This window comes from Pleuronectes platessa, chromosome 9 (genome assembly GCF_947347685.1).
Source record: "Pleuronectes platessa chromosome 9, fPlePla1.1, whole genome shotgun sequence".
Lineage (NCBI taxonomy): Eukaryota > Metazoa > Chordata > Actinopteri > Pleuronectiformes > Pleuronectidae > Pleuronectes > Pleuronectes platessa.
The window spans coordinates 17,739,054-17,759,175 of NC_070634.1; the positions used below are offsets into that span (position 1 = coordinate 17,739,054).

The following is a 20,122-nucleotide window of genomic DNA, read 5'->3' on the forward strand; positions in this document are numbered from 1 at the left end:
ACGCTAATTCAGAGGTGGGCAACGTCTGGCTAAGCAGTTTGACACACTTGTGATGTTATTTACTGTCGCTGACCAGCAGATGTTATTTACTGACTGTAAAGAAGGAAGTCATTTTGTCAGAGACATCGTTATGCAGACAAGTTTTGTGGTTTTCGTCGTTCCAAAACTCCTGCAGAGACATTTTAGAATATGAAAATCCACAAAATAACTTATTATATTTGTTAAGCCATTTACTGTAGAGTAGAGCTATTGTGCCTGATCCAACAACGCAAAATCATTGAGCCGCAAAGCATTTCCATGTCTCAGTTTGGTACAACCTACTATGAGCAGTTCTTTTAAAGACTCAGTTCCCCTTGAGTCTGACTGACCCAAACCTGAAAAATCAACTGTGAGTAGCATCGTCATCAAAATCATCTGACGTCCGCCCACTTGCCAAAGAGAAACAGCTCCAGCCATGGGCCCTCAAAGGATGTTATAAAATTGTACCGGCCCTTGAAAGGGAAAAGGTTCCTAACCCCTGCCCTTACTTTGAAGCTCTATCGAAATCATCTGGTGAACTTATCTACTTAGAAAGATGACATACATAATTTAATGATACTATGTTGTGTATTTCCGTTCCATCCTGCACGTGTTTGTCTTTGTATGAGCTGATTCAGAACACTTGACCTAATGAATGTCTCTTTCACCACTTGTCAGGAAACTGTTCTTCGGAGTGAATGAAATTTCAGTGAAAGTGCCTTCTGTTTTCAAGCTGCTTATCAAAGAGGTGAGGCCCAGTTTGCATTGCCTTCAACTTAAAAGTTTCATTTTGCTTATTTGAAAACACCTTTAAAACTTGTGGCCTCAACTATTAATTAGTACAATTCATGACATTTAATGCTAAACATTAATGATGAGTCTGTGTGGCACGTAGTGTATATGAACAATGTAGAGCAGAAATGCTTATCTGATTGTGTGCTGTCAATTGATACTAGCTTTGAAAAAAACTGTATGAATGATACAATATGATAGTATGTGTCCTTAGTTGAATCATTTGTGAGTGATGTCGTCTTAACTTACGTTATAAACTGAAAAAAAAAAGGTTCAATGACTCAGCTCTATCGTTTTTATTATATACATACAATTTATATGAGCATTTTTCTTTCCTCAGTTCTAGTAGCACCTCGGTTATGTCCTCAATTGGTCTGTTTTTTATCTGTGATTGCAATCTTTAAACTTTGATCTCGGCATTTGCTTCACTAATCTTTCCCGCTGTCTCCTCCTGCAGGTCCTAAACCCTTTCTACATCTTCCAGCTCTTCAGTGTGATCCTGTGGAGTGCCGATGAGTATTACTACTACGCTGTTGCCATTGTGTTCATGTCGGTTATATCCACAGCTACCTCTGTGTACACCATCAAAAAGGTGAGCTCCTCAAATTGCTCAGACCCTCCAGATATGTTTATTAAACTGCAGATTCAAGGGAGAACCAGGTGAAAGTGGATTGGAAGAGAAATTAGATCCATTTTCTTATCCACACTTCTTTAGACTATGACAATTAGCCCCTCATAGTTCACAATTTGGATGTATTTGCTATTTGGATTTTCTAAAATGCATTTTTTATTATTTTATTCACATGGTAGGGCATATTTATCACAGCAAAAGCTTTTGAGATAGAATGGCCGGATTTCTAGGGGGAACTCAAGTCTTTACTTTTACATTACCATACATTTCATTTAGCTGACGCTTTTTATCCAAAGCAACTCTAAGTGCTACATGTAAGTGCCATATAAGTTTAGAGGTTTCATAAAACAGCCTTAAAACCAGGAATACAACTGGATGTGGAAAGTGGTATTATTTTACTGATAATAATACCAACAAGATGCATCAGTATGGGTTTATCTTGCATTGGCTTCCACAAAAGTGTACCTCCACTGTATGAAACATTATTTTTAGTACCAAACAGACAAATGCATATTATTTTACAAGCCTAACATACAGATTTTATGGACTGCTCTGGTGCAACCAAGTTTGTAATGTGACGGCATTGACTCGCTGCCCAACTCGTGTCTGATCCAGGGTTTTGAAGGTAGCATAAAGGCTCATATTCACACGGTCTGCTGCCCCTGGCTTTACAAGCCCAGACAGAAACACCCTTGCTGTAACAGAGGTGCTCATGGGAATAGAACAGTTTTTCATCACTCTTTTCTTTGTCTTTTCTTCTCCAGCAATACGTCATGCTTCACGATATGGTGGCAGCTCACAGTGTTGTCCGTGTGTCTGTATGCCGAGCCAACAATGGTTTGTAAATACATTTTTGTGTGTGTCCGTTTTTCATGAAAGCCCCTGAACATAAATTGAAGTAGTAGCTCATATTGTGTGCTATTCTATTTGGCTCCCAGCCATTTTGAAGAGTGCTTTTACAAACCAGACAGTTGGCCTTTTTCTGCTTCTGTCCTGGACCAGACTGAGTCGCACACTCTCGCTCGTCACTCTCCTTTGGCTGTTCTCCAGATGGCTACTAGCTGGGGAGACCGCAGAGTTAGTGTGTGTATGTGAGACTGTGGGTTTAGCACAATGAAAGCACTCTTTAATGGTTTTGCACTTGCCTTTATATAGCTGCATGCATTTTACAATGCGTGGTAGCGTCTGGAGAGGTGGAAAATACTCGCTGACAGTTTCATCAGGTATCTTATCAGATAATTAAGATTACATCCATGAGTTGGACAAAGACGAAGATTTCACTCATAGTCTGAATCTGTCAGAAAAATGGCTGTGAAGGTTTATACACAACCAACCTTTTTCTTTATGCATCCATATATTGCCCTGGCCCCTGCTTGTGATGCCTTTTCCTACTGGTGCCTAAGGGACGTGAATAATGAGACATGTGCTGAGTGAGACTCTGGGACTCTGTCACAAAATATCTCCTTCCTCACTCCTCCATTCACAAAATCCACCATCTGCTGCTGTTGGATAATTTATACACTTTAGCCACGCTCATAATTGTCTCTCCTATATTGTATTACCCACTTTGCTCTTCACCTGTGTGTCAAATGCACACATTTACCCTCTCTACTCCTCCATTGTACCCTCCTACCTGGCAGATATCGAAGAGATTCTGTCTACTGATCTGGTGCCTGGTGATGTGATGGTCATTCCCAGCAATGGGACCATCATGCCATGTGATGCCGTGTTGATCAGCGGCACCTGCATCGTCAATGAAAGCATGCTCACAGGTTAGAGGACATATCTGGAAATCTAAAGTCTGATAACTTTGGAAAGAGATTTGTTGAAATATTTTATATATTTGTAGATGCAGGAGACTCCAAAACATCAAACACTTGTGTAAGTACATCTCCTAGAAGCCAGTCTTGATATAGCTCTACTCTCTGTCAGGTGAGAGTGTTCCTGTGACAAAGACCAACCTCCCAAACCCAGGGCCAGAAGAGACGGGGGAGGCTGACAGTGCCTACAACACAGAGGACTATAAGAGACATACACTCTTCTGTGGCACCCATGTTATCCAGACCCGCTTCTACACTGGTGAAATGGTCAAGGCTGTGGTGGTCTGCACAGGTAGGTGTCTTAGTAAATGTGTTTTGAGGTTAATTGGATGTAAATGTCTTTAAGGCTTTGTATAAAAACGGGTACATTGTGAGTTTTATTTAAGGACACAAACTCCCTTTATCGGAAGAGCATCTCTGATGTAATCATTAAAGGGATCGACAACACAACCACATTAACATGAAAGTATCAGTTTGTTGCTTAGAATTGCTGCGAATTTCCCCAAAATTACGACTACCTGCTCGGATATATTGGGCAAAGTTAGGAGCTTTCTGAGAGGGTTCTCACAGTATTTGTCAAACTTCTGATTCCAATATAGAACGCAGGTTCCACTTATAAAAGACTTGTCTTCTTCTTCTTCTCAGGTTTCAGCACAGCCAAAGGTCAGCTGGTGCGCTCCATCCTGTATCCCAAACCCACCGACTTCAAGCTGTACCGTGATGCCTACCTCTTCCTGTTGTGTCTGGTGGCTGTAGCTGGAATCGGCTTTGTTTACTCTATTGTCCTCAGCATCATAAACAAGGTAATGTATGGGGTGACAATGACCGATTAAACAAATGCAGTGTAAATGGGGTGAGAATGAATTATACTATGGAATATAACGAACAGATTCACTCCAGGCCTTTGGTTGGATTAGCACATTATAGATTATAAATAGATGAGACGTATATAAGAGAACGTTTGTTTCCCACTGTTCAGTCATCAAGTGATTTTTATTCCACTCATGTTCAGAGATGTCACATATTTGACTCCCAAACCAGGATTTCAGCCAATGAATGAGAGTGATATGTGAATTTCTAGCTGATTTCTACCTTGAGAGATGATAATCAAAGACATGGTGACAATCAGACATGAAGAAATTTAAAGACCTTTTCTCTTTTTTGCCTGCTCTAGGTGCCAGCTAAGACCATCATCATTGAGTCCCTAGACATCATCACCATCACTGTGCCACCAGCGCTGCCAGCTGCCATGACAGCCGGAATTGTGTACGCCCAGCGGCGCCTCAAACGCATTGGCATTTTCTGCATCAGCCCACAGAGGATCAACATCTGTGGCCAAATCAATCTGGTCTGCTTTGACAAGGTGAGCACGAGAAGTTGACTGCTGTGTTTTCTCATTCAGATTTAATTAATGACTTCATATTCCATACATATACAGAAATACACAACACATGGATTTGGAGCGATATTGTTGATGTTTGTATGTGGTAGATTTCGATAAATTAACTAAAACTGTTGTTGCCCAGATGAATTCCACCTGCCAGTGGTTGTGTGGCACTGCAGTGCTCAGCAATTCTACTTTATTTCTTATTATAGACTGGAACTCTAACGGAAGATGGATTAGACCTGTGGGGTGTCCAGAGAGTTGAGAATGGCAGGTAAGGTGACCTTAACTCTTAATTAAGCGAAACATGAAACTATCACTGTTTCATGACAATTCAGGCTGCATTGCTGAATTGCACCTACCACTCCTGCCCGTCCAGTTTCCACCTGTCAGAGGAAAATGCCTACAAGGAGAATCTTGTCAAGTCCCAGTTTGTGGCTTGCATGGCCACCTGCCACTCCCTCACGAAAATAGAGGGCCAGCTGTCCGGGGACCCCCTGGACCTCAAGATGTTTGAGGCTACAGGCTGGGTGAGTTGTTTTGTGTCTGTCCATGAACTTAAAGTTGGTGAGGGCATGAATTTGGGAATGTGATAAGGCAGACCACCCTGAATAAAATATATGGGGGCAACAGCCACATGGAATCAATTTTATGTGTAGGCTACCTGTGTGTGATAGACAGAAGAAGATATTTGTTTTAACAAATGTTTTTGACCCATTCTTGAAGTTTTTTTCTTCCTCAAACACATTTTTCTGATTCCTGTTTTTTCGAAACCTTTGCCCTCACAGATCCTGGAGGAGGCCACCGAGGAGGAGACATCGCTCCACAACCGTATCATGCCCACTGTGGTTCGACCCCCGAAGCAGCTGTTGCCTCAAGAGCCTGCAGTGTCACAGGAACAAGACATGGTATGTGGGTTAGGGTTAGTTAGAAGTCTGGGAAATATGATAAAATCATTTATCTGTTAATTTTCATCATTGTAAATGATCGTGAAATCTATTAAAATCTAATAATCTAATTTCATAGTTATGTGAGAGATTTGATTATACATATATTTTATGCCTTGTTTTATTTTATAGTCTAATTCAAGTTGATTTAAAGCTTTAATTCACAGTATATGGGCTATAATGCAACATATCAACCATACCATTGCAGTATACAGTAGCAACATCAATCATGTTATATTAGGCTTTAACCAACATATCTCTCTGTTCCTTTCCTCTTTCTAGGAACTCTATGAGCTCTCGGTAAGAACTCTGCTTCCTCTTTGAAAATGTAGTTTTTAATTCCTCTTGGCTTTCTTGAACAACACAGATCTCTCTGAAAGAACGATAATATGTATTGAGAATTAACAGTTTGTATTGTTATGATATTAATGTTGCAATTCTAGCTATGTTAAATTTGAATTATATATGACATGCATATAGATTATTTTCAGTTTCCCATTTCCTCCATTACACAGACATTCTGTGACACTCTCTTTACTCCCTGCCTTGTTCCGTTTGCACTGTCAGCCTGATGCAGAACTGAGTCAGCAATCACGTGTGTGTGTCTGTGTGTGTGTGTGTGTGCAGTCTGTGTATGAGATAGGTATTGTGCGCCAGTTTCCTTTTTCATCAGCTCTCCAGAGAATGACTGTGGTAGCTCGTCTGCTGGGGGAGAAACGTATGGACGCCTACACAAAGGGGGCGCCCGAGGTGGTGGCTGGTCTCTGCAAGAGGGACACAGGTGAGGTTTGCACGGTCGCTGTGGTGACAACCAGCACTTGGAAATACTTGACATTTTTATTTTATGTTTTAAGGTTTCAGCAAATACAATACACTACTTGTGCATTGATGGAATATGAATACAAAATCGGTTGCATCACAAAAGCCTCAACTTTTTTTTTGCCCTTTGTGCTTCTCTGTCTTAATGTCTCTCGCCACTGTCTTTTTCTCTCTTTGCAGTGCCAGATAATTTTGCAGAGATTTTGGAGGGCTATACAATGCAGGGTTTCAGGGTCATTGCTCTGGCACACCGGCGATTAGAATCAAAACTTACCTGGCACAAAGTTCAGAACGTCAACAGGTAACCTTGACTGTTTTGTTGTTGTTTGTCAATTATGGTACTTATGGTTTGAATGTAACAGCCTATTGTGTGTACTGTTTCTGACCATGTTCATCCCTTCATGGCCACAATTTAGCATCATCCAATGGCAACTGCAGAATTATGTAATGCAATCATATCAACATGGACCAACATTTTCAAAGAAATGTGTACATCTAGATGGATACCATGCCCCGAAGAACTGAGTGTTTCTTGGTTAAAGGGAGTTTTAGAAGCATGTTTATAGTAAAGTGCTCAGTGAGTTAACTAAATGAACAGGTCCCTGTGTCAAGCAAAGTCTTTTAGTGACTTAACTATTAATAGAGAGCAGTACTATACAAGTTTTTGGTATACTAAGTACTAATGTGTTTGTGTCTTCATTTGAAACAGGGATCACATAGAGATGAACATGGATTTCCTGGGTCTGATCATCATGCAGAACAAGCTGAAGGCAGAAACTCCAGGTGTCCTGCAGGACCTCCGCCAAGCCCACATCCGCACAGTCATGGTTACTGGTGAGCGCATACACACACTGCACATTCACTCCCATGTAACCTAAGCCTAACACATAAATATGTGAGTCATAGAAGTCTTGAATAGGAAAATAATCTTGCAAAAACCACAGACTGTAAAAATAGATGGATTAGGCAGGGTCAAGGTCAAACCTCTTGAGTTTCTCTCACACATGCAGAGCAGAATTCGATAATCTCCTGTGTTTTGACATTCGGTTTAGTCACTCTGGTATTTGCTCAGCTGTACCCATAATCTCAACTCACAAAACTTCTAGGCTGCCCAGTGCAACACACAACCTCAAATGTCCACCAGACAATCCTCTGTTTGCCTTTGCTTTCCTTTTATTGTCCATTGTATTCTCAAGGTTGCTTCAGACAAAAGGACGTGAAATGTGATTAATAATTTATGCTTGATTGATGACCTACACACAGTAGATGCTATTTCAGTCTCAGGCTTTCTCGCAAACTCACCCAATGTCATCAGCCCTTAAACACATTTGATAGTGTCCCCTTGTGGTAATAATGTGCCCCAGGACTATTGGCCTCTGTTTTCATTCAGCGTCTTACCATCAGTCACAGGCAGGTAAACTCTCCACTTGTGGGATAGGCAGAGAATATAGTGAGGAGCAGAAGCATGACGTGCATTAATAACATTTTAATAAACAGTCTATAAATCCATAAATCAGTAAACCCTTGTCGGTATTCTTTATTTGATCTTTATGATTTGACCACATTCCAGGTGACAATATGCTGACAGCAATTTCAGTGGCTCGTGATTGTGGAATGATCCCACCCCTGGACACAGTCATCATTGCTGATGCCCATCATCCCCATGACGGACAGACCGCCAAGATCACCTGGAGATACGCTGACAAGCCAAGCAAGACGTCCCGCCTGGAGGTGAAGCGATTGGGCCGACACCAGTACTTGCACAAGACATACATGGACAAACAGTAATTGTAATTTCTTTATAGGAAGTGAACATGAGATTAGAGGACGTGTGTCATGAAGACGAACCTAAAGCACAAGAGCTGTACCACTTTGCAATGAATGGAAAATCATTTGCTGTAATCTCTGAGCATTTCCCTGACATGCTTCAAAAGGTATGAGGTCTCTTCAATGAGGGTGGACATAATTTATAACTTTTGCAGCTCCTACTGTTGAATTTGGATGGTGAGGTTCTGACCATGTGTTCTGCCTTGTAGCTGGTGCTTCACGGGACAGTGTTTGCCAGAATGGCCCCAGACCAGAAAACCCAGCTTATTGAGGCGTTGCAGGGTGTAGAGTGAGTACTTCAGTCAAACACATGAACGTTTTTGTATATATATAAGCATACACAACTTTAAGTTGTGAGACTGTTAGCTGTTATCATTAATGGAAGAAATACCCTTCAATAAAAGCTGCAGAAGACATTTTTAAAGATTAAAGTGTTCAAAGTGAGCATTGAGTTACTGTTCTTTATATCTTACATGCAGCTACTTTGTTGGGATGTGTGGAGATGGAGCTAATGATTGTGGGGTACGTAAACCACGATGGAAATACATTTTGGGTCTGGCAATAACTTATTGAAATGGACATCCTTTTATATTAGTCTGTACTTAAACTATCTGTTTTCCTCACACAGGCTCTGAAGAGGGCTCATGGTGGCATCTCTCTCTCAGAGCTTGAGGCCTCTGTAGCTTCTCCCTTCACCTCCAGGACCCCCAACATCTCCTGTGTCCCCAGCCTCATCAGGTATTTCTTTCCTTCTTATTAGATTCATTCCACACATTGTACTAAATAAATAAACAAAATGAAAGATGAAATAGAACTTGAAGGGAAGAGCTCCTCAGGATCCACATGGACAGATGATGTTTTATCTGTCAAAGGCTGTGGTCATAGTGACTGGATCATTGTGATGTTTTATCATTGACTTGCCCTCATTTGGTGCAGTAGTTTTAGTATGTAGCTTTGAAGTGGATTCAACTTTGTGTGTTGGATTTAGAGATGACATGGTGGTTCATTTCTTTTACAGGGAGGGCCGCGCCGCTCTCATCACCTCCTTCTGTGTGTTCAAGTTCATGGCCCTCTACAGCATCATCCAGTACATCAGTGTCACCCTCCTCTATTCTGTACGTACCGCTGTCTCCACAATCTATAGTAGCATTTGAATTAATAAGAAGTCCAGTGAATGCTCAGGAGTGTCTGATCTGAACTGTCTGTTGTCTTTGTTTTTTAGATCCTCAGTAACCTGGGAGACTTCCAGTTCCTCTTCATCGATATCGCCATTATCCTCCTTATTGTCTTTACCAGTAAGTAGAAGAGGAGTAACAATATAAATAAAAGTAATATGAATTACATCAAGGTTATGCGTCACACATTTATTTGTCTTAACCTGTATCTTTACTTACTGTCCTTTCTCCTTTTCAGTGAGTCTGAATCCAGCGTGGAAAGAGCTTGTGCCGCAACGGCCGCCATCGGGTCTGATCTCAGGGTCTCTGTTGTTCTCTGTGCTGACACAAATCCTCATCTGCTTGGGCTTCCAGACCGTAACATTCCTGTGGGTCCAGAAGCAGCCGTGGTACACAATCTGGACACCACTCACAGAGTGAGTAACTGCTGTCTTGACCAATGCAAAAATTACAATATTTTATCATGTGTGTCTGCCACATTTTTTTTGCTCAACATGTTTTTTTAATCAAACTCTGTCCTCACCCAGTGTCTGCAACATGTCATCACACATCAACATGTCTGACGTCAACAACACAGAAGTGGACGACCACAACATTCAAAACTTTGAGAACACCAGCCTCTTCTATGTGTCCTCCTTCCAGTATCTCATTGTTGCCGTCGTTTTCTCTAAGGGCAAACCGTTCAGGCAGCCCAGCTACAAGAATTGTGAGAAACTTGAATAAATCTGACCTCATATAGTTACAAATACTTTAACTTTTCTATATTGTAAGTTTGTTTGTGTTTCTTTGCTGTCCGCAGGGCCTTTTGTGGTGTCCACCCTGATTTTGTATATTTTCCTACTGTTAATGATGTTCAACCCTGTGAAAACTATTGACGAGTTTCTAGAGGTAAGAAAACGTAAATCACCAAAAATACACCTTTACCGTCAAAATTGTATCTGGTTTTATCATACCAAGCGCCATATCTACTTTTTATGTCCCTAATTTAAGATGTAGACCCATAAAGCATTTGTATTAGCCACTTAGTGAGTTTTTTAATGTCACCAGATAGATGATCAACATTGGACCTTCTCTCTCTCTCTTTGTGCAGATTGTTTGTGTCCCGTTTGACTGGAGAGTAAAACTCTCCCTCATTATCGTAGTCAATGCTGCTGTGTCTGTGGTGGTGGAGGTAAGACACGCGCACATACTCACATGGTAACATTTGATGTTTTTCTCATGTTCAGTTTTTAGTTTTTTTCATGCAGTGTTCTCATCTTTGTCTCACTTTTATCTTGTGTTCTGAGAAGAGTTTTATTAATATTATTGTCTTTAACAAGAGGATCTTTGGTATTTGCAATTGCTAAAACTCAAAGTATGTGGCTAATGTTAACATTTTTGGGATGAAATGTATGCAGGTATTTGAAATCCCTCAAAGCAGAGAACGTTTGTCTAATCTGTGGACAGACGGATGCTCCTTAAGAAAATAGCTTATTATTGTACAACTGCATGGCAATAGATAGTTTATGCTGGCCTGTCCCACACAGTGGAGCAGTATCACTATGCCTCGGATTTCCTCCAGACATCAGCCCAGTTACACAAACTGCATTCACCTAAACTCCTAGAGCAAACTGCTTTCAAATCTACAATGAAATAAAAAAGTATACCTAAGTGATTGCACATAATCAAAACTTAAGAGTTTTCTATATATATTAAGACCTCAGGATTAATGTGATGTGATGTCTTTACTAATTCTATTAATTGTGATTTTAACTTTGCATGTAATTATTAACACAACTTAATGGAAGAATAATTTCAACAAATGATCACTTAAACTTTTGATACATTGTGAAAAAGCCAGTTGAAGACCTCTGTGTAAAAACACAATAGCAGGAACTATGTGAAATCAAATTTCAAAATCAAATCTCTGTAATTCTTTCCCCTGCCCACTGCACTATTCCATAGACCTTCATCCTTGACATCATCTTATGGAAGCTTGTGTTCAGCCGAGACAAACATGGCAGCTTTGGCGTCACTCCTGCCGCCCCTACACCACAGGTTGGGAAAATCTGACACCTTCTTCTCTAGCCCTTCCATTTTCGTCTTTTGTGGTTTTCCCTCTCACTGTCCCCACTTGTATCTCTAATACTTCAGAGCACACCTTTTTATTTTAACCCCTAACCAAGACTTCAGTCTCTTTCTGATCTTTCTTCTCCATCTGAGTTGTCCTGATGGATACTGGGTTCAATGCTTGATAATGTACCAGTTGTACTACACTCAGTTGTGAGATTAGCTTCATAACATTTAGTTTACTTTATTACATTCTTACTGAAGTTGTAAAACCTCATTACACTGAGATAAACAAGTCAATCACCAGGAAGCCACTGACTTGATGTTCAAGTGAAGGAGTAATGCCGACTTGTCCTTGAAGAAAGTACCATACATGTCCTCTTAACAAGGTGGTTAACACCTTCATGCTCGGCTGTCAGCAGGTTACATTTGTTATTCACATTTGTGCCTTCAAATTTATATTTCAAAATTCTGAATAGGAAAGCAGTGAGAGAGCACGTTGCACTGGTGGTGGAAGCCACGATATATCCAACCAGTCCAGTCATGATATGATAGTTATCTGTTAGATAATCTTCTAAGGTCTTTACATACATGAGTACATATTAAGTTTATAAATGGTCTGTGGCATGAAAAACTTTGGGCACCCCTGGTCTAAGTTTCTATTACAGTCACTGAAAGATTGGCCGATTTCCCAAAAAGAATACTGTTAATTTAATATCTCAAGCAATTAACTATTTATTAATTGCAATGTTTTACATTTTCAAAATAAGGAAAATGTCCCAAAACAGTCAATTTTGTTCACCCCGCATGGTATGGATTAGTAACCCCTCCAGCTTGTAAATGCTTTTTATGCATACACGTCAGGGACAGCTTGGGACAGAGATACCCTGTTAGCTAAGTCTGTCAGTCAACACTGTCAGTTGTTCCTAACAGATGTAGTATGTTCAAGATTTAAAGCAGGCTATTTTCAAATGTTAGTGAGATATTTTCATCTGTTGAGACCTCTTGTGGAATCCTTTGTTCTATCTGTGACTCCATGAGCTTGTTTTTAATGAGAAGGCTCGCTCTTTAACTGTCCACTGGCAAGTCCTTTAACTGTCATGCTGAATTTTGTTTTGAACGACCTACATGCATGTGCACATGCTGCAGTTTACCAGTGTAAAGAAATGTGCCTGTGTATCGTGCAAATGTCTTCTCTCCAGTTTTTTTTTGCATGCAACAGCTATAGACGCATGTCACAGTCTGATGAAAGTGTTTTAGAAAATCTGAACAAAGTAGGAAACCAATTGATGGAACCTTTCATCCGTCCCTTCTTTCCGCTCTCTGCTATCATTTATTAATTTTCTTGTTATACCGATGTGGTATTTTCAGAGGGGCATTGACCTGCAGGCGTTCAAGTGTCTGTCCTGGCTGAGCTGCTCACGCAAGATGCCCAAGGCCCGCTACATGCATCTGGCCCAGGAGCTGAGTGTGGACCCTGACTGGCCTCCAAAGCCAACCACCACCACAGAAGCCAAACCCCGCCCCGAAAACGGCTCCACCTATCAAATCATGATCAACTCCTAGCACCCCCCCACAGCGCCTCCAGCTATCCTATCTCACCTTTCATACTGTAGACATTTTTAAAGGTGTGCTTAGTGAAAGCACATTCAATAGGATGATTGCTCGTCATCACCGTTCAGAGACTTGCCTCCAACACTGTAGTTCCAGAGACATTACTGCAAAGACCACAGGATTACACAGACAGTGGGGTCCATACGTGTCGAACGCGCCCTCAGACTCTCAGGTCTCTCTTGCTTTAAATGTTCTTAAAACATCTGCACGTCAAAGTTGATTCCCTTCCTTTATTGAGATGTCTGTTCACCAAAGCTGAGCAGCTACTCCAGTCCAAAATCGCAAGTCAACCGAAATAAATGTCTCTCGTCTTTGTGTGGAAGCGATGTAAGATAGAGCTGAAGACCCACTCCACTTCTGATATAGCTTCTGACAAATTTGAACTAGTAAATCATTTCTACACTACCACTGTTTATAATAACTAGGCGTTCAGATTTAATTTACAACCACTGTATTACAAAACCCATTTAGACTTCAGATTAAAATAGTTGATATCATGTCTGAGCTTTTCAGACGGATTATTATGTTTTTTAAATAGAAACTTGAGAAGTATAGGCCAAGTTGAAGGGTTGTACTCTAGTCCTCAAGTTCAACCCCCTCTGACTGAATTTGCAACTAAGAGAATTGGCTTATATAAGAGAAGACTGGCAGAGTTTGAGGACAGAGGACAGAAGTTCCAGTTTGAGATGGAGAGATTCTGCTGTTGGAAGCCTGGAGTTGAATGTGGACAGTGTAGTCGATTACTCTGCACTGACCACCTCAGTGTGACGTGATCATACAGTTTTTAAAAGAAACAGCAAAATGTCCAAAGTTTTTGTTTTTCTGACTCTGATTGCTACCATGTAGTGTTCTTATACATTTAATGTTCATATAGACAAATTTGAATGAGTTGGCATAAACACCCGACAATAACTCATTATGTGATAACCAAACTATTTTCAATTTCTCCCTGTGGTGAATGAACCACAAGTCAAAGCACGGGGAGTTGAAGAAGCTTGAGAATGATGAACGGCTGTGGTCTCGTAACGTTGCACACCCCAACCCGAAGTTCATGCTCGCATTTAATAATAAACACAAATATACAACTATCAAAGTGGCTGATCGTACAGTTCTGGAAGAGTAAGAGGATGAAGTTAGGGAAAGTCTAGATTTAGTGTGATTTAGAAACTGCACAATATGTCTGAAAATATTACAATGTACTCATAGTGGACATTTAAAGTATTTGTAGACCAGCTGTCATCAGCCACATTGTAATATGACCTATATAAATCATACTTTTTACCTGTGATCACCTTTTTAAATTTGTGAAAATGCAGAAAAGCTCTTGTAGGATTATAGAAAATGGACTTTAAATTGGTCACACATTATAAATCACAGGTTGCACACTGAAAGTACAAAACCATGAAAGTGAAGGACATTCGGGCTTCTCCAAATTGACCTAAGAAGAACAGTGAGGCAGAAAGACACACAAACAGATGTGCTCATCCACTCTCAACCACAGGCTGGGACCTGAGACAGGCTCTCCATCATTTTTGTCAGAGATTACCTTTAAGATTTTTAACAAAGGTATTATTATGTCAAAATTTTTAAAATAATAATAAAAAAAAGACTGCTTTTTAACCGTGCTAGCATTGTGAATCAACTGATCGGTTGGTCCAGACGTAAATATCTCATCAACTGTCATGAACTCCAACACGGATGTTCTTCTCTGTAGCTCCTCATTTATCATGTCATGTCACCAAAATGACACAAGAACAGAACAGGTTGCCTCTTAAGCTAATGATTAAATTATTAATCAACATTAGCTGAACTCTGATATTCCAACACAGCGTGCTAACATACCCAGTGTTTTACATCCATCAAAATCGGTTATCAAGTGTGTCATGAACTTTGCACCCTTACAGGCTGCTAGTGTGGCTATAAACCGTTAAGCCAATGTGTTTGCGTCGGTGAGCCATGTCCTGTCAGCAACTCATAACGTCAGACATGGAACGTAAAGGACATCAACACTCATGAAGCCACCTCCCTACCTGTCATGTTCTGAGGACTTGAAAGACTAAACGGTTGCAATATTAGAACTGTTATTAAAAATATACAGCATTACTGTAGAAGACACATTAACATGACTGTACTTTAAAAAGAATATCCACGAGAGAGGCAGCAGAAATATGTCTGGCTATCGTGGACAGCTGATAACATACATGAGACCATATGAATCAAAGCATCCAAAATCTGCAAACTCCAGATTGGCTAAAAGTAAGCCAGTAGTTTATTTTTCATCACAATTTCTTCCTATGGAAGAAGACTGATTAAAAGTGTGATGGAGAATTAAGGTAAAGAATCATGGATCTTATCCTCTCGCTGCTCTCGATGCAATCAAACGATCCGCGCAACAGCACACCCTGCATAGGACAGATGCAGATTAACATGCACAGTTGTATTCATTTATTACACATGCTACCTGCATAGAGAGTTAAGGGCTATATTTATGTTCACTGCTATTTCTTGCTGCTCCCCAATATCTGTTCTAAAAGTATTATGTACGGACACAGTCTGGAGACTTTGAAGGTGGCTGGAGAAGTTTGTAGTTTCATCCTGTGGAAAATCTAAGAAGCAGTTTACACTTTATGGGTGGAATTGAGTTTTTTGTTGTTGAAGTTTAGTACTTTAAAAAAAATGCAAATAAATACTTTTTTTCAGGCATATAACATCATATGAGAAATTCCTCATTAATCATGATGAACAGTCACCTAAGGGGAAAACTACAGACTTCTTAAAGTCACCAGAGATGATGTTTAAAAGTCAAAATGCTAATTTATGACGGAGGATCACATGAAAATAGCTGGTTCCTGTTGTCAGTATAACTAATTGCAGCCTGTCTTTCATGAATTATATGTTTTATATTATTTTCAGAGTGCGACTCAGGTGCTATAAGACACCTCGTCTAAGACAACTAACAAATGTCAAGGGGATACAATATGACTGCTCCTCAGTGACATGAAGCAAATTACATTTCAAAAGTTTGTTGAATGTGCTGTGTTGTATGATATTTATATGGCACAAAAACATCATCTTTAGCTTATTGATCATCACTGAGTTTATTCAATAGTTGCAAAAGGTTTCTCCATATTAAGTGATAACAAGAGTCTGAAGCTGCTCATTCGCTGAAAGCCATCGTCTATTGAGATGCATGTAATAATATTCCAAATGTATGTGAAATATTTGATCCATAACATTTTTGTGACAAGCTCAAATGTGACATGTGACCATAGTTTCCATGGATATATAGTTTATTTAATGAGGAAAGTATTTTGTTATACTATTTTGTGGACAAATTGTCAATGTGAGAGGGGTGTATAGTTGATAAAACTGGTAAGATGAATAGTTTGGCTGAAATGGACATTGTGGTGCCAATTAACAAAAATCCGATATTTTGTTTAAAAAAGATATTTGTTTATTTTGTTAAATTGAGACAAACTTGCTGATGTGCTCAAACAAGGGCCACATTGGCTCCTATGCTTCTGAATATTCAGTGGTGTTTGTCTTTTTATCGTTGATTTCAGGGTTTGATATTTTTTCTCCATAGATTCCTACTGAGGCTAAAATTGAATGTTTTGTAAAGAACAAAATTGAATGCAATGCAATACTACAGTTGTTGATTCTATTCCCAAAGACTTCATCACATCTGTATCGGTTATTTCAAAAAAAAAAAAAAAAAAGAGTTCAAAACAAAGTTTTATTTAGCTTGTTCAGTTCTGTCAAATCTGATTTTGCTGGGCACAAATGGACTTTAAACAGTGATAATAATATTCGAAGTTGGATTCAGTCTGTATATATGAGATACATTTCTAGTGTGTGCATAAAATTCAAAGAAGATATAGATATAAAAGTGTATGTTTTTGGATTATCAAAGGGCTGGTGTTTCTTTTTCTGCTATTTTGGTACTATGTGTTACAATCACTTGTTTGTCAACTTTCGATTTGTACTGTCTGTTGGATTTGTTCAAACTTTCACTTTTGTCGTGGACTTGCATTCGGCTGGATCTTCCTTATTTGGGCATAATCCTGGGCATTTATTTCACTATCTGAACCAGTTATTGAGAAGTATGATCGGTGTTTGTTCTGTCCTGGGTAAATCATACTGCAGCCAATGTTGACTTTAAACTTTTGAATTAAGATGAACTTTTTGATTCGGAAATTGTCTTTTCAAGTTCTTGTAGTAGATCTACTTCTCAGCTTATCTTTTTTTTTTTCTTCTCTTTTATACAGCTGTTTTTTATAAAACCAAGGATCTGACACAAGAAGGGAATAATTCATTTGATGTCGTATATAATCACCTCATTTCAGCAAATTTAAACATCTGACAATCATGTTACTTTTCTGTCCAATCATCCAATGTATGTATTTGACTTTTTTTTTTATCTGGAACTTTAAAAAACAATAGTTTGCATCTGTGTAAATTTAATATGAAATTGGCAAAAAAGAATGTGCATTGCTGCTTAATATCAGCAGTCTATTGTAGAAGGGGTTATATTGCTGCTAGGGGGCAAAGTTATTCGGTATCAGGTGTTTCATGACTGTGCACCTTGAAACATAATTCATCAATTTAATTATGGCAAAGTGTGAATACTATTGCTTTTCCTCTACGCTACAGTTCTGCCTTATATTCTGACACAACTTTGCCTCAATGAGCTTATACAGGTACAACATATACCAACAGTCAGCATTGGCCTCTCTCACATGATGTTTTTTTTTTTTTAAACCATCGAATGACTTTAAGATTGAGTCAGCCACTGAGTACATGAAGCCTCATTTCGATGTTGTTTCCTCAGGTGAATGTCTATTTGTAATAAATAGAGAAAATAAAAGTTAATACCCAAACGGAATGAAAATATACTTGTGGTAAAAACTTCTTACAGTCCATGTGTATTTCAGTGCTTTTTTTTTTATTTGCAGCTCCCCCACCTCATCAAGAGACCAGGAGTATATGTATTATTGTTAATGGCAGAGATGTACATTTTTTTTATTAATTTTTTTTTTTTACCTCATAATTTATTTTTTATTTATTTTCAGTTATTTTCTTTTTTTCTGAGGATTGTATTTCAGATTATCATGATTTCTTTCTTTTCAATAAATGTTTTGAAAACTATCTGCTGCAAGTCTGTGTCATTTGTCTCCGTTATCATTCATGATACTTTACAATTTGATAGGGCTTGTCACATTTCTATGAAGTCTCACTATAAATGTGGACTATGGACGATCCCGACCGTGAATTGGGTAAAATGTGGTTTAAGGTTACAGCAGTTCATTCCCTCACTAGTGTCATCACTCACCTTTTAAATGCACTAATGTTGTTTAAATACAATGCTGTACGCTGATCACTTGGCAGAGCCTGTGTATCAGTCTGTTCATTCACACCTTGTCAATTGCACCTTGCCCATGATTTTATAATTGAACTTTTTATTCAAATTACATTGAGTTATCGGTATTTCTCATTTACATTAAATAACCGATAGTCAGCTCCTGGGATGGTGCAACGACCTGACGAGCACTTTCCAAATGTCTCTAAGGTTGCAGAGTTTGCTTAGGAAAATGACTCAGTTGGTGGTTTTCTTGTGACAGTTGAACCGGGGATGAAAAGGAATATTTCATTTGAAACATTAACAGTATGCTGTAGCAATCATTTAGTGTAGTGAACATCAAGTTAAGGGGGGCATCTTTATGCTTGTTGTATTGTTGTATTGTCGTACAACATATTCCATCATAGAAATACTGTAAGGCTGCAACATTTGCATTCATAATTAATGCATCTGATTCTTTCGGGTTAAACATATAAACCACTTTCTACAGTAAAACAAACTATTTGAAAACATTTTCAATCAAAATTATAATAATGAGGATAAATTTAATTAAAGCCCTCAAAAAGCCAATTCATGTGGGTTACAATAATAAATAGGGCTGCAAAGCCACACTGAACGGGCCGGAGAACATGCATTTTGAAGCTTGTTGCGGTTAGTGGAGAGCGATCATGACCTTGCGCACGTCTCTGCATTGCATGCGTTTTGCGCCCTGCGGTCAGGATAAACGCTTCACTTCCTGCGTCCGTCACGTGATGTTGATTCTTGCCTGCTAATTGGACATTAGGGTCAACCCTATCAATTGCACATTACACTGTGAAAATGTTATGTAAATTGAATGATAGTTGTAAAACAAGGCTTATTTCCTGTTGTCAGTAGGTGGCGCCATCAGTATTATTACATACAGACTAATAGATCTGTTCAAGTAGGGGCTCTGATGTAGTGTGAGCAATTTTGTGTCAATTGAATAATGTTACAACAACCTAATTTTCACACTGATCAGTAGGTGGCGCTATTATCCTGCACTAATATTGATATATGGAGCTTTTCAGGTCAGGATTGTGATCATAGGTAAGTAGTTCGGGGCCAGTTGGATAACGAGTGGATTTACAAAGTAATTCCTGCATCATGGCGAATCACTAGGTGGGTCTATGACCCTGAGGAAATATTGACACATAGAGCTGGTCAGGCTTGGACTCTGATCACGATAGAGAAGTTTGGTGGTGATAGGACAATGCACAGTGGAGTTATGACAACATCGTCTCCTTTAGCGAGGGATGAACCTTTTGATGGCGTGGAATCAAACTTTGACGCCACGACAAGGTCACACTGTGTGACAAAAAATTGATCTTTGCATTGGTTTGTATCTCAATCGTGTTGCGATGACACTCATCTCAGTTTGAAGTTGATCTGAGGTAAGTACCTCAAAGTAAAAATGTGGAATATGGCCAAAATGGCCACTAAATGTAAAATAGCGGGCTTCCTGTTGTGTTTTTCATAATGCCCCTTGCGACTTTTTTGTTTGTCTGGTCATGACATACCTGGGCTACGATTTTTGTGAAGATCGGTCAATGTGAACTCGTTCCAGGGGGCGCTGTTGAGCCATTTTGCCCAATCATTTAAAAATACTCCAGAATATGTAGATTTTTCACCACTTTATACATTTCTGCAAAGTTTGGTAAGCATGTTA

General features: G+C 39.3%; 1 protein-coding gene across 1 annotated transcript in view; it reads left to right on the top strand.

The window, feature by feature from the left end:
* Window positions 1-18,224, top strand: part of atp13a3 (ATPase 13A3) — a 33,476-nt gene extending 15,252 nt beyond the window's left edge. The window contains exons 8-34 of the mRNA XM_053429748.1: window positions 697-766; window positions 1,268-1,402; window positions 2,206-2,278; window positions 3,082-3,213; window positions 3,374-3,553; window positions 3,907-4,064; window positions 4,436-4,624; window positions 4,858-4,919; window positions 5,025-5,175; window positions 5,434-5,553; window positions 5,875-5,892; window positions 6,220-6,373; window positions 6,592-6,712; window positions 7,121-7,245; window positions 7,982-8,142; window positions 8,217-8,345; window positions 8,448-8,527; window positions 8,718-8,760; window positions 8,867-8,976; window positions 9,257-9,353; window positions 9,461-9,533; window positions 9,652-9,829; window positions 9,941-10,119; window positions 10,213-10,301; window positions 10,504-10,584; window positions 11,358-11,450; window positions 12,834-18,224. Coding sequence (XP_053285723.1) covers window positions 697-766; window positions 1,268-1,402; window positions 2,206-2,278; window positions 3,082-3,213; window positions 3,374-3,553; window positions 3,907-4,064; window positions 4,436-4,624; window positions 4,858-4,919; window positions 5,025-5,175; window positions 5,434-5,553; window positions 5,875-5,892; window positions 6,220-6,373; window positions 6,592-6,712; window positions 7,121-7,245; window positions 7,982-8,142; window positions 8,217-8,345; window positions 8,448-8,527; window positions 8,718-8,760; window positions 8,867-8,976; window positions 9,257-9,353; window positions 9,461-9,533; window positions 9,652-9,829; window positions 9,941-10,119; window positions 10,213-10,301; window positions 10,504-10,584; window positions 11,358-11,450; window positions 12,834-13,028 — 3,196 coding nt within the window. The 3' untranslated portion in view covers window positions 13,029-18,224. The remainder of the gene's footprint in view (window positions 1-696; window positions 767-1,267; window positions 1,403-2,205; window positions 2,279-3,081; window positions 3,214-3,373; window positions 3,554-3,906; window positions 4,065-4,435; window positions 4,625-4,857; window positions 4,920-5,024; window positions 5,176-5,433; window positions 5,554-5,874; window positions 5,893-6,219; window positions 6,374-6,591; window positions 6,713-7,120; window positions 7,246-7,981; window positions 8,143-8,216; window positions 8,346-8,447; window positions 8,528-8,717; window positions 8,761-8,866; window positions 8,977-9,256; window positions 9,354-9,460; window positions 9,534-9,651; window positions 9,830-9,940; window positions 10,120-10,212; window positions 10,302-10,503; window positions 10,585-11,357; window positions 11,451-12,833) is intronic.
* The last annotated feature ends 1,898 nt before the right edge of the window (window positions 18,225-20,122 follow it).